General features: G+C 44.1%; 1 protein-coding gene across 1 annotated transcript in view; it reads right to left on the reverse strand.

Moving 5' to 3' along the window:
• Positions 1–13,218, reverse strand: part of GBF1 (golgi brefeldin A resistant guanine nucleotide exchange factor 1) — a gene marked incomplete at its 5' end in the record, with an annotated part of 17,553 nt that extends 4,335 nt beyond the window's left edge. The window contains 13 exons of the mRNA XM_010143483.1: positions 1–120; positions 514–760; positions 1,052–1,215; positions 2,825–3,047; positions 3,250–3,403; positions 3,855–3,949; positions 5,313–5,384; positions 5,973–6,096; positions 6,198–6,262; positions 6,743–6,919; positions 9,701–9,794; positions 10,723–10,959; positions 13,136–13,218. Coding sequence (XP_010141785.1) covers positions 1–120; positions 514–760; positions 1,052–1,215; positions 2,825–3,047; positions 3,250–3,403; positions 3,855–3,949; positions 5,313–5,384; positions 5,973–6,096; positions 6,198–6,262; positions 6,743–6,919; positions 9,701–9,794; positions 10,723–10,959; positions 13,136–13,218 — 1,855 coding nt within the window. The remainder of the gene's footprint in view (positions 121–513; positions 761–1,051; positions 1,216–2,824; positions 3,048–3,249; positions 3,404–3,854; positions 3,950–5,312; positions 5,385–5,972; positions 6,097–6,197; positions 6,263–6,742; positions 6,920–9,700; positions 9,795–10,722; positions 10,960–13,135) is intronic.
• Positions 13,219–13,354: the final 136 nt, after the last annotated feature.

Raw genomic sequence — 13,354 nt, forward strand, 5'->3', positions numbered from 1 at the left:
GTGTGTGCACCTGGTGCTGGCTCAAGACCCGGGATCGCCGTGTGGAGCTCTCCTTTGGCTTTTTTTTTAACCGACTGGATTTACTGTGGTTCTTTCCCCTCTTCTCCTGGGACTTGTAGCCTAGAAAGTGAAAGGCGCAACATCCTGGATACACACTCTATGACAAAAATGTCTCCTTTCAACATACACAGCAGCTACCTTTTGATACCCACAGTGAAAGGCCCTGTCCTGTGAAACGAGAACTACCCGCTTGAAGAGATACCCAGCACCCCTCCAGAACAGCTGTCAGCAACAGCTGATACTGCTACCTCCAGATTAGCTCCAGACTGACCCTTCCTCCCAGTGAGAGGGATATGAATAAGGTTCCGGCTGCCAGCATGAGCCAAGACACTTTTCTCACAGCAGACCATTTTCTGGGGGTTAGGGACTCATTCCCTGACAGTATACTTTACACTTCCAATTGAGCTTGGGGTGGCCAGTCAATCTTGATTGTCAAACCAAGGGCCATCTTACCCCCATTCAAGCTTGCTTCCACAAAGATGCGGATGGTTTTGACGCAGAGCTCGAAGTTCTCAGGTGTAACGTGGGCAGCATCTCGTACAATGAAGGACAGAGACTCCACACACTTCATGAGAGACTTTGTGTCATGCGGGCCCAAATCCAGCCCCACAGTCAGGCTGTACTGGTTGACAAGAGGAGAAGGCCCCAGCCTGCTGAGCCCAGCAGTGGATCTGGAGGTGTCAATGTCATCTTTCCCCACCTGCAGGGCACAGCAAGAAGGTAGCACAAGAAGTTCATGCACACACTGAAAGGGCCTCTCTTCTGAAGCCAAGAGGTAACATTTCTGTAGGATCCATTTTCCTTTCTTTCTCATTTGCCTCCAAGCTTTCTCCTCCCCACCTACATCTCCTCCCTACCCTTCCTTTACATTGTCAGCTCATCTTGGCTCTCTCTTCTACTGTCTTACTCTTTCTCTCCCTACCACACATTCTGGCCACAATCATGCCAGGAGTAGTCCTCTTTGGGCACCAGAAGCCCATTGGCTACTCACCACTAGCCAGCCACTGTTCATGACATCCACATCTGTGACCGAGCGATGCATCTTGCCCGGCTTCCCGTGGTCTGTGTACACCTCTGAATCAGAGGTGTAGCCACGGTCCAGGCTCATGTCACTTGGATGATAGGAGGAGGAGACCTCACTGTCTGACTGAGCGCCTGCAAGACAAAAGGCATGGGTTTTAGATCAAAGACAAATCATGAACTTGGCAGAGTAGCAGTGAATGAGGGAGAAGCAATCCAGACCGGTCAGATCAGCATAAGCTAGGAACCACCACTGGGCCCTGGAAGAAACTGGGCCAGGCCTATCCTCCTGTGACAGGAAAAACAACTATGACAGGAACATGCACAGGAGACAGCAGGAAACATGTCTCTTTGACAGCGTTTCTTCCCTGTTTGGCTTTCCCCTTCAGAGGGAAGGGGCTTTCCATCCTCTGCTACGTCACCTGTCAGCCTGACCATGGATTTATAAAGGGCAGCAAGTCCAGTGCTTTGACCCTGAGGGAGGAATCAGAGGTACCACATACTTTAAGAACCATTGGAGGTTCAGCCAAGACAATTCCAAACACACAACACAGAATGACATGACTCACGTAGGGCCTCTGGGGTCTCTCAGCTCCGCATTAATACTGATAAGAACTTCTTACGAACAGCAAGGTACATTAGCATGTTCCACACCTTCTCTGATCTTTTGGATAACTTTAAATTTCACATATCCCAAGCACAGAAATCTTTGCAAGAGACAAATTCAAGCTACTGATACAATGTTATTTAGAAGCAATTTATCTTCTCCGTCATTCAAAGTTATCTAGAAACTCACCAGCGGAGACAGACTTGCTGTGAATACAGTGCACCAAACATTTTCAGAAGGAGGTAAAGAGAACTAATGTTCTGATGTGCAAGGTGCCACGCTCAGGTAGTTTGCTCAATCAGTAAAGACAGAAGCAGTTAAAAAAAAAAAGATGGAAAGAGACAGCCCAGTGTTATCCCAAAAGGCAAATGCCACAGCAATTTTGCAAATTCAGGTTTCTCCCATATGTCTAGCACAAAGCATCAAGACCTAGCAAGGAAGTTCTAAAAAAGCAAAGAGGAGACCAAACGCTTCTGGAAAAGTCTGTTCTTGCTGATGGCTTTAAAAGTCTGAAGCCGTCAGCCTCAAATATATTGCCAGCTGGCTAGAGCAAAACAGACACAGTTTGCTGAAAAGACTGTCTTTCTAACACAGTCAAGAGAAGTGGGAAGCAGTGGGTTGGTCTTATGGGAACAGTTCAGGCACTCTGAACACAAATGGATTTGGAAATAGAAAAGAACAACTCCCTTTACAAGATCCTTAAAATGGGGACAGAAAGGAGTCAGTCTCACAAAAGACCAAGTATCACAAGAACAACAGCTGGGTTTACATTACACACCCAGATGAGAGATTAAGGTGGTATTACCCAAGGCACCAGACCACCACTAACAGAAACTGCTCCTTGGGTAGAGCAAAGACCTTCTACAGCTGCTACAACTGATATCATTTTCCTCCCACTGTTCCCCCAGGGACTAGCACCTGGACTGCTCATGGAGTACGAAGAGATGGCAGAGCAGAGACAGGGACAGACCACGGCGTAGGAGTGAACAGCAGGTGCTGGTCTTTAATCTCGCTAATGTAGTTTAATATCAGCTTTGTTTTCTTGCAGTCCCCTTTGCTAATTGAAAAGCTTGAGGAAGCAGCTGCTTATCTGGCAGGCAGGCATCAGATTTCCTAGCAAAAGCTGTCCTGTCTTACCTGTGTCATTATCTGCCCTTGCTGTAACCTGCAGGGCTGCAGGTGGTGTCACCCCAGACCCGATACACTCTAGGAGGGTGAAGAGCGTGTACCAGTCATCCCCAGAGTGAATGTTGGCAGCATTGGTCTTCAGGAGTTCATGGAGGCCATAGGCAACCTCATGGCTAACTCTGTACAGTACATGTGGCTTCATCATGAGCAGGATACGTAATGAGAGGAGAACCTGCCCAGAGAAGGAGATGATAATAATGGAACCTATTATTCACCTTCCATTCCCCAGCAAAGTCCCCCTTAATTTATTTAGAGCTACTTACAACTGCTGTTTCTTGTTACCTGCAGCACAGACAGATCACACGTGGATCCATCCAACCGCAACTGGTTTTTCTGTGTTGCCAGGTGTAGCCACGAACCCCCAAATCCCTTACCTGTGCGCTGATTTCTTCCCGACGAAGGAGCCGGATTGCCAGTCTCAGCAGCCCCACCACTGCTCTCTCCACCAAGAAGCAGAATTCCATCACATTGACACAGAGGTGATAGAGGTGGTCTCGGACAGTTTGCCAAACACAGGTCACACGGTCCCTAGCCACAACAAGGAGGAGGGAAAGGGAAGGATGAAAGGAGATGAGACATGGAGAATCCAGCTTCCTCTCCCAAAACTTCAAACAACCTGGTATTTCTCCATTTCAATGAAAAACTCCAGCCGGGAGATGTAAGAACAGACACACAGAAACAACAAAGCCATCACATTTCTTATTTACTTCATTACTTGCAAAGCAATCAGGTGGGAGAATTCTCCCTCTAGAGTGTAGTTTATGTTCTCCAGTTCTCAGGATATCAAGCAATAATTCATGGGCGAATCGCCCCTCTGTTTGCACATGCTGAAGCAGAATTGCTAAGCCCTGAAATTACAGCCACATGCTGCTTCAGCTGGCAAATCAAGCACATAAGGAACTGATTCCCTGGACCCAGGCAGCAGCTGCAGTAAAGCAGGGACATTTACAGTGAATCTGCATGAATTTCAAGGTCATACCTATTCTCTAGCACAATCCTCAGAAGCATCTCCAAACAGAAGGCAGCATCCTCTTCATCATATGTCTCCTCATCAGGACTAACAGAGATTAGAGCCTAGAAAAGCCAGGAAATGTTTGTGAATCACAAGTCCCCAAAACTGGGGGACCAAGAAGTGAGGACCAACAGAATGCTTTGAGTCTGGACAAAACTGCACTCCACTGTCTGGTGAGGTCATGCATAGTCTATAAAAAATTGCTTTGCATAGGGGTTAAGCTAAATATATAAAAATTACTTTATTATTATTATTATGCAAGATGCAATAAGAACTTACAAGATGTTAAGCTTTGACAAAGTCTCTCAGATGGAGAGGAATTCTGAAAGCCAGCAGCTTCTTGCTGAGAGTTTTTGATGCACAGAAAAGGCAGACATACTTAGGAATGACTACAAATACTGGAACTGTTCCTCTCAAGCCATTAGCTTGCATATGAAGGAAGAATTCCTGACATAATAGGGGTAAGAGCAAAATTTTTCCCCAGAACTGAGGTGGCACACAGAAACCAAATCAGCACTTCTCTACACAGGCCAGCAACATAGTGGTCTGTGTGTGATCCAAGCAGCGAGATCATCTTTAACTGTTTTAAGTATTGTTCTTTGGCATTTACTCACTTATTTTCATTTTCAAACTCAATAGCTATTTTTCTGAACCTCTGCAACAAGCCTTGATAAATACACCTTTCCTTTGTCTTAGCACATCTCAACAGTGTCACGTGCCCTGTTGATGAAGCCAGTGAATTGCAATTAGCAGCCTTAAGGGAAAGGCACATGCACTTTAAGGAGCCATGGAATTAGGCAACACACCCTGCCAGCCCACACAGCATCCCTGTAAGGGCTACACTGCACTGTTTGCTTTTGGAAGCGGTGAGCGGCAGCCAGATTCATTCCACACCCTGAAGTAGTTTCATACTCCACAGTAGCCTCAGAAGCCACTACCAGAACCAGGTAAGTAACTTCTCTCCCTCAGGGAGACGAGCTTTTCTAGCCCAAAGGCTAGTGAGTCCAGCCTTATTACACCTCCCTCATCAGCCAGGTACCACACCACCCAGGGGCACAAGTGAAATACTCATGTACGGCTCTTGCCTCTAAAGTGGCCTTTTAGACTGTTTTCATTAGGTAAACAGCACACCAGAAAAGATTAAGAAGCATAGTCTTAAGCTTCTACAGAGCTACACATATTTTCAAACATTCACCACAACCTCCTCAAGGCTTTTAGAATGCATTCCATAATTTAATGTCTTCCTCTACTACTAAAGCAGTTGTGGCTAGCATAGAAGTTACATGTAATAGCTGAACTGGTTTCATATCCCAAATATGCCCAAGACCTCCTTTGGGGACAGAGCTAGGTGAGTACTCCGCACAGATGCGTGATTGTGCACAGCATGTTTGTCCAATCAAATCCCTTGCCCAATATCTCTCTCACCTTCATGAGCTCCTGGAGGGATTCAAGTTGGAGGAATTTGCTTTCTGTTATCAACTTCTCAGGATCACATTGCTGCAAAAGACAGAAAAGAGGACTGTGCATCTGGGGGATGGGGAAGGCATACAAACAGATCGTCACAAAGACAGCTTGTTCCCAGGAAAGATACCAGTAGTAGCTTTAAGTACAATTACCTGAGGAAAACTACCACCAGCTAGTTCACTTCTTTAGCATCAATTACCTTTAACAGACCTGATCTGTGCTAGACACATTTTAACAGAAGTGCCTCTGAGCGCACACTGCTCAAACCCCAGGATCAGATTTTGTTGGCGCCATAAACCTCAACACTGTTTTGGAAAAGATGAGCCATTTGAGAATTTATTAGTTTGTCTTCAATTATATGACTGTGATGACAAGGGCAGATCCCAGCTTCTTGTGGGGAATCATTCCTGTTGTCCTTTGTTACTGCATTTGTGCGTAACAGCTCATAGACCCTTTAGCTGTCAATGCAGATCCGCTCCTCTGTGGTTTTTTACAATTCCCAAGTCCTCAGGAACCTGCAATACTGCCTAGAGGCATGTATATTTATGCTTCTGTTGCCTGTAACCCAGGTAGTTCTGTCACCATAAACAAAAACAAGTACTTCTACAGCCTGTACGTTACCTTTATGCATTCCAGAGCCATTCGTTTTGCCTCCTGTGTTTCTGTAGATGGCCCTCTCATACCAGATTGCTCCGTCCCACTGAGGGTGAGCCAACTAACAAAACTCAGCACTGTAGATTCACCACTGCAAATCAGAAGACACCAGCATCAGTGAGAAAACAAGAAATTGTATTATTCTCCAGCTTTGGTACAAAAAGGACTGCCGTGGGCCTTCTAACCACTCACCGGTTAGATGGTGTCTCCTCACGTTGCAGATAGATTTTGCCATTAGGATCCACAAAGTCTTCGACCTGGTAGACAGACCAGAACATGTATATGATCAATTGTCTACTTTGTAGCCTTCCACCCCGACCCTATAATGCTTCACTCAGTGATGAACCACTACACCCAACTACCCACATGCAGCATCAACCAGCTCTTCACCCCCTCAACCCTTGAACAAAGTCATCTGGCAATATCAGTGATGTGCTCTAATACCTCATGCCTCTATAAGCATGTCCCTCTTCTGCACAACACTCAATATACGTTTAAGTAAAATGGATGCTGCAATCTCTCAAATCCAACACAAAGTAAAATTAAACCTCACAGAAGCAGCTGAAGCCTGCACATAACCTCAAACATTACGCCCTTTGAAGGTTTTCTAGCTCTGTACACACTTCACCAAAGCCAGGCCTCTGCAAGAGAGCTCTCCTCCTCTTTGAACTGGTTCTGTGAAAAGGCAGCTTCCCACTCCCCTACTCATGAGTTACCCACGAGCCAGCTATTATTACCTCTACCATGGCCTTGGGCAGTAGCTCTGCTCGGAAAAGCTGTAGCATGGCCTCCATGATGTTTTTCCAGCCCTCCCGCAGAATGTCACCATGGCGATGGGCCAAGTGAAACACAGTCTTTGCTGCAATATGGGCCTTGGGATTACTTCCAAAAACAGTGGGCAGGTTCTCAATAGACTGCAGGAAAGAAGAAGGGGTGGCAATCAGTCAGCAAGAGATGTTTTCTTTTCAACACAAATTAGGGCAGACTGTTCAGAACTGGTTATGGTAAAGACAACAATTCTGTGTACGATGCTTGGATAACTCCTCAGCTCATATTTACTTTGCACAAAACCAAGGACATGACAGCTTACCTGATACAAGCTGAATCACTGAACCACCTAGACATAAGCTCTCCAACAACAGTAACAATACAGAACATTTTGAGAGTGCTTGCTGAAAACTCACTAATTTATTCTGCTATGGGAACTTGTTCCAGGATCAAAGGCTTCTACAAAATGTACCACATCTCCTCTGGAAGCAGCAATTACTTTGCTCTGCTGTTAGAGGAGGAAACTATGGCCAAAACCATTACTGACTTGCAAAGCTACTCCCACTACTTAACAGCAAGATTCAAAGGAAGAGTGATGAACCCTGACATGCAGTCTCTGCCAATAATTGCTGGACCACAATTCCTCATAGTCTGTTCAGTGCACTCACAGCTTTTCAAAATACAAGAAGTGTATTAAGTCATTTAAACCAACCAAGTATATGCTGCCAAACCAAGAAAAAAAAACCCCCAGCAACCACGTGAACTAGCATCAGACACTGCAACACGCTCTATGATTCTACAGTTATTTAAACTCACTGCAATGTTCCCTTAACAAGACATGAGCTTTGTCAGTCTCTTATGTGGACAAAATGCATACTTATTACTTCATCAAGAAAGGAGAGAGAATCCAGAAGATGGGATGTATTGAAAATGTAGCTCTTCCAATCCCAGACCTGAAGTTCAGAAAAACGAGCCGCTGCTTCAGCCAGACTGCTGGCAAAACTATTATCAAAACGGGTCTTTGGTCTAGAGGTGAACTCCATTAGAAATGCCAATCTGTTAAGTCTGGCAGAAACGTGACAACCATGAGACCAGTGAAGTCTCAGAGCACAAACAGCAACATGCCTGGCTTTGCACTGTCGCAACAAGCCACAACCACCACATTAAAACACACATTATACACCGAGTCAGTATGAGCTTAACTGTGGATCAAGAAGTGAGGCACTTGCTCTTCTTAAATCACTTAATCCTTCTCCACGTTCCTTACCATTCCTCCTTTATCAACCAAAGTGGCCATGCACAGCAATTGCAGTGCTTGGAGTGGATGCCTAATCACCAGGATGATCTGACCTGGGAATTGACTAGCAGCTATGTGACACTTTGATGTTCCTCTCTTGCTTTCCAACAGTGGCTCTTTGTCTCCTCAGCCCCTGAAGACAGTCCCTGAAGATAGCCCCTCCTCCCCTTCTACCAGACTGTCTCAAATATTTGTTCAGTTGTCATATCCCACTACTGTCTTCAAGCCTTACAGGAATTCAGGACAGCAGAAAGTAATTGGTGTACTTGGAATCTGGCCAAAGAAAAGAACTCAGAGCCTTCTTCAAATCCATGTCATCACCAAAAGATATGCTTGCTTAATTTACACAGACCTCGGACTGCTCCAGATTCCAGTCTCATAACTAGATAGGATGCAGCTGGCAATAGCTAGTTCCTCTGAGGGCTTAGTCTAGTTGCTTCTACTGTGTAAATCTGTGTCAAACAGTTGTTTCATGGCAGACATTCCTCCGCTCTGTTGGTAGTCCCGAGGTCTGGTATGCCTGGAGAGGATGACGTATTTCATCTTTACTGTTCTGGGATGTGGAGGAAGAGGAAATCTAAAGCAACTCCACCACTTGGGACTTGTTTTTTAATAGTGAACCTGGTACTTTTTCACTGCTACCAATGCCAGAATGGAAGTGATAAAAAACACCCAGTTCAAACAATTCCATTTTCCTGAAGCCTAATTCTATGCACTGGATTAATTTCCAGGATTGTTTCCTTTCTGCTATCACTTCAAGAGATTTCAAAGAATCACCTGTCTTTGCCTTTTTTACTCCCATACTTTCAACCTGTTTCCCTTTTTTCTATGTGTGGCAATTCTAATCTGGTCACTGGGGGTCTTGCATTGGTTCTCAGAGCAGTGCTCTGAGATTCTTTGCAAATTCCAACCCTTTAAAGGAGTTGCTGTTGTACTCTCCTTAGCCTAAAGCATTGTCTGCCACACGCTGCCTATCAAACACCTTGGAGAAAAACAGGCTGAGGCTGTAGCACACAAACAGATTCGGGAAAAAAAAAGCTTACACCAACCACTGTACCTGGAATTTATTCTCACCGCATAATCCACAGAAATAGTCTTCAGGGCTTGCCAAAAGTGGGGATAACAGCTGGTCTTATGACCTGCCTCCACACACCAACCAACAATTCAAAGCATTTGTTTTTCTAACCCCTTTATGCTGGATGGATGCAGAGCCCCTACACTTTGGAAGAACAGCTCACAAAACAGCTCCCCTTGGCACTGCATAAGCCCTATAACTGAATATTCAATAGCTGACATGCATAAGCTCTCTTGGGATCATGGATAACCAGTGTCTTGATCACCGGAAAGTCTGAGTCTCCTTAAATCAAGTAGTTGGAATAAACACTCCTACATCTTTGCCATACAAACTGCTTTGTACTTTGCTCTGTACAAACTGCCACCTGTGACTGAGTAGAAGGAAATTTGCATATTTGCATTTCACACCACATTTTTCATTGCCCCCTTCAGAAAACTGTGTGCAGAGGGTGATCTATAGATACTGTGATAACTCAAACAAAATATTACTGCTTAATAGAGGAAGAGAACTCCAACATACTAAAAGCCATGTTTCTTTCTCCACTTGAAAACTTACCTCGCTGCTCAGGGCTGTAAACTTGCAAAGAGAAATTATGAGATTGTCGAACACATCACTAAGGCCATAATGAGCAGAAATCATTGCACATTTCCTTGGGAAAGAATAAAACAGAAAATAATGTAATAAGTCATCACAGACAAGTCTGTCTATAGGACAGCAAATCAGAAAGCTGCTCCCATTGACATTTTAGATCTTTCTCTCCACCCACTCATAATGAATGCTGATGTATAGTCTACTATTAAACGTCAAATAATCTCAATCCTCATCCATTGATCCTGATCCTTGTCCGTCCTGATGCAAGAATCACTTTCAGGAAGTGAGTCTGAACAGACAGACCACTTGCAACCGAGTCAATATATCTCATCTCCTGTCTTGACATAAGAGAGAGTTGCTGAGATTGGCAGCAGCGTTGAAGGTCTAGTTTACAAGAGATCATGGCTACAGCAGTATATTAATAGAGCTTTAAAACTATACTTAAGGCATCATTTGGTACGGATCTAACCATGATCAAAGATCCTTTCAATACAGCTTCTTAACAGACAGCAAGTTTTCTGAACACTGGTCAACTGGGAAAGAAAAAAAAATTAAAAAAAATCCCCCATTCCACTCAGCCACAGCTTTGGCCTCATACACGAGAGGTTTTTTTCATACACAGGGGTTTTGTCAGCATCACTGAGCAAGTTAAGAGTGACTGCTTCCTCCTCACTTCTAAGCAGCATGACTATGTCAGCAGGTCTTTTAAATATAACCTGGTTGGAATTCAAAAATAGATACCCCAGGCACTTCGGTTTACTACAACACAGCACTCAAGCCAAACTGAGAGGCACCCAAGACAGGCCAAGACAGGGTGAATCAACACAAATGACAGAACAAAACTAGAGGACCATAGGTCACAATAAAATGCTCTTCAACTGCTAGGAAAAGTAGCACTTGATACTAACTGTGAGGTCTCCAGCAGGTAAACAGGAGACAACAGCCACACTTTAACAATTATGGGTTTTCATGAAGGCAAGAGTTACCTGAAACCAGAGATTGCCTTCTGGAGGATTGTTTCTTCTAAGCTCTTGTCAAAAACGTAAGAAAGTGCTGCAATGGTTGGGCCCCACGTCATGGTGAATAGATCATGGTCATAGCTTCCAGGAGGCACATGGAGAAATATTCCCTCATCAGTGGCACCACGATGTAGCAGAACATTCCAGATATAGTTTTCCTTTACCAGGCCTGTCTGTTCTTCTGGCATCACTATCTCATCATTTCTACAAGGAAGGAAGGCAGAAAGGTTGAATTTTTCATTCTAAGCCAAACCTAACATTTACACAACACCTTTCATTACATGGTCCCAAAGCCAAGCAATACCTACTCTGGAGTGATTTTGCCAGCTCCTGAAACATTCTATTTTCTCAGGCTTGCCTGCTACCCTTTCCCCTCTTCAATATCCTGGATGTACAGTTTGGTGCCTTTCAGCAACACCCAGCAGCAACCACGTAAGGAGAGTATTGAAGAAGCAGCTACCTAACACTACAAGTGCAAAATGCAACACGTACTGCGGTTAAATGGTGGGAAATTAGAGTGCTCTGCATATAAAAATTGTTACACCACTGCAGTCAACAGCAGGTCGGAGTACCTTTGTATAAGAATAATGCAAATATTCTATTATGCCAAAATCTAATACCAGAAAGCCAAGAAGTACAAAATTAAAGATAAAACAAGGAACCGAATGTATGATGAGTGATTCATAACCAGGGTACTGCAGCTCCTTCCTCTAACTGGATTAAAGTTATACAATAATAAAACAGTTATGATTAATGCCATGTAGTATTTGCAATCCCAGGTTAAAATAGATCAAGCCTAAATACACACTCCCTAGACTTTGCACAAGAGAGAACATTCTGCAAATGACCAAATAATTAAAAAAAAAAAAAGTCTCAACTCTACTAAGAATAGTAGATTGCAGCCAATCTGAAAAGTAGAGGTGTTCCTGCAACAACCAGAAAATAATGTGTTTCAGATGCCAGGGAAGCAATTTTCATGTGCTTACAACTATGAAAAACCCTCTTGATTTATGCATAAGAAATAAGTTCTTCTCAGTTTCAGGCATCTGCGTATTTTGACAAGACAGTTATTACTGAGATTATATAGGAAAATTTGTTTCCATTCAGGAGCTTATTTTTTCTAAGAACCCATTTTTGATTAATACTAAGAGAAGCAAGTGAATGGGTTTACTTGGAAAGTCTCAGGAAATGAATTGTGCTCGGAAGCGAAATGCTGAGATTCTGAAGAGATTGCGCACTACTCTGTACAGATTAGAGTCTGATTTTTTTTACCCCCTAAATACAAAGAAAACAAACAGTTCCTCAATCTCGACTATGACACTGGGCCAATCCATCTGAGATGGAGCAATACCGAAATGACAAATCAATCGGTTTAGCCACAGAACATAGTGAAAAAGCTGAAGTATCTGATGAAAGGAGGATAAAAGGGAATAGACTGGACAAAGGCACTAGATAACTGAAAGACAGGAGGATGTTCTCAGGGTGCTACTCAAAACGTTGAGAAGACCCTCGGGGGAGAGAGGCCAATCAAAACTAGAGCTCTGCTTGAAAGTCACAGCTACTTCTTGAAGAATTTCTAGATATTTAGTACAGGCAACATCCCCACCTTCCCAGAGAAGGCTCAAAAGTGAGGGTCAACCTAATCACGCTGCCCTGCTTCCAGCCTGAGCCTCTGCAGAGTGAAACCAGCTGAGAGTCAGTCATATCCTGTCTCCTCAGAGCTGTAATCCTCTTGGCTTCAACTTGGCTGGGCCTGAATTTACTGATAGGGTAAATTTCTGAGCTATTATTAAAGCTCCTGGCCCAGAGCTAGTGTGTGCACAAAAGGGCCTCGGCCACCAAGAATTCTCCTCAAACAGTGGTCAGTGTGCCAAGAGCTTCAGGGGAGGCAGAAGAGATTGGTGCAGACAGCAGCCTCATATGAAGAGCTCGAAAGTAGAACATATAAAACTGAGACCTGGATGGGTTACGTCAGGGCACCACTGCTGTCCTGGGGATGAGATACTATCTCTAGCACTACAGAAAAACTTTTGAAGAAGTCCAAAGGCCTGGTCTGGAGAACTGAGCGCCGCCTTAGATACAGCATTTCACATGTGCTGGTCTTGCTCAGGCATTCTTTTTGCATGTTGATGGAAGTAATGTATTTTTTAACTTTAGCTTAAGATCTGTGGATTAAAATACCATGGCAAGAATCCAAAGATACAAATCCAGTGCAATCACTGTGACAGGGTTGTTACCACAGCCCCACATGGAGCTGCAAGCTGGTGTGAGACAAACAGGCACACGATCAGCGAGTCTCTCTCCATAATCTCCAGAGGCCTTACAGTCCAAACAACTCGTTTGCTCTCTGCACACAAGGAGATCAGAGGCAGATTCTTACTTGATGGCATGGTACATGTCTTCCAGTATGTCCTGTTCAAAGTCTTTGCCTCCATTCACACCTTTCAGATTCTTCCGGAACTCCTGAAAAAAGTTACAGGAATGTTAATTCCTAATAACTCCAGTTTTAACTGCTTGGTACTCCACTTGTTTTTCATAGGACCAGAAGGAGATTGTCCTGTGTTCTGCAACACTGTGGTAGGTCAGCAAAGATCTCCTT

This window comes from Buceros rhinoceros, unplaced genomic scaffold (assembly GCF_000710305.1).
Source record: "Buceros rhinoceros silvestris isolate BGI_N320 unplaced genomic scaffold, ASM71030v1 scaffold39559, whole genome shotgun sequence".
NCBI lineage: Eukaryota > Metazoa > Chordata > Aves > Bucerotiformes > Bucerotidae > Buceros > Buceros rhinoceros.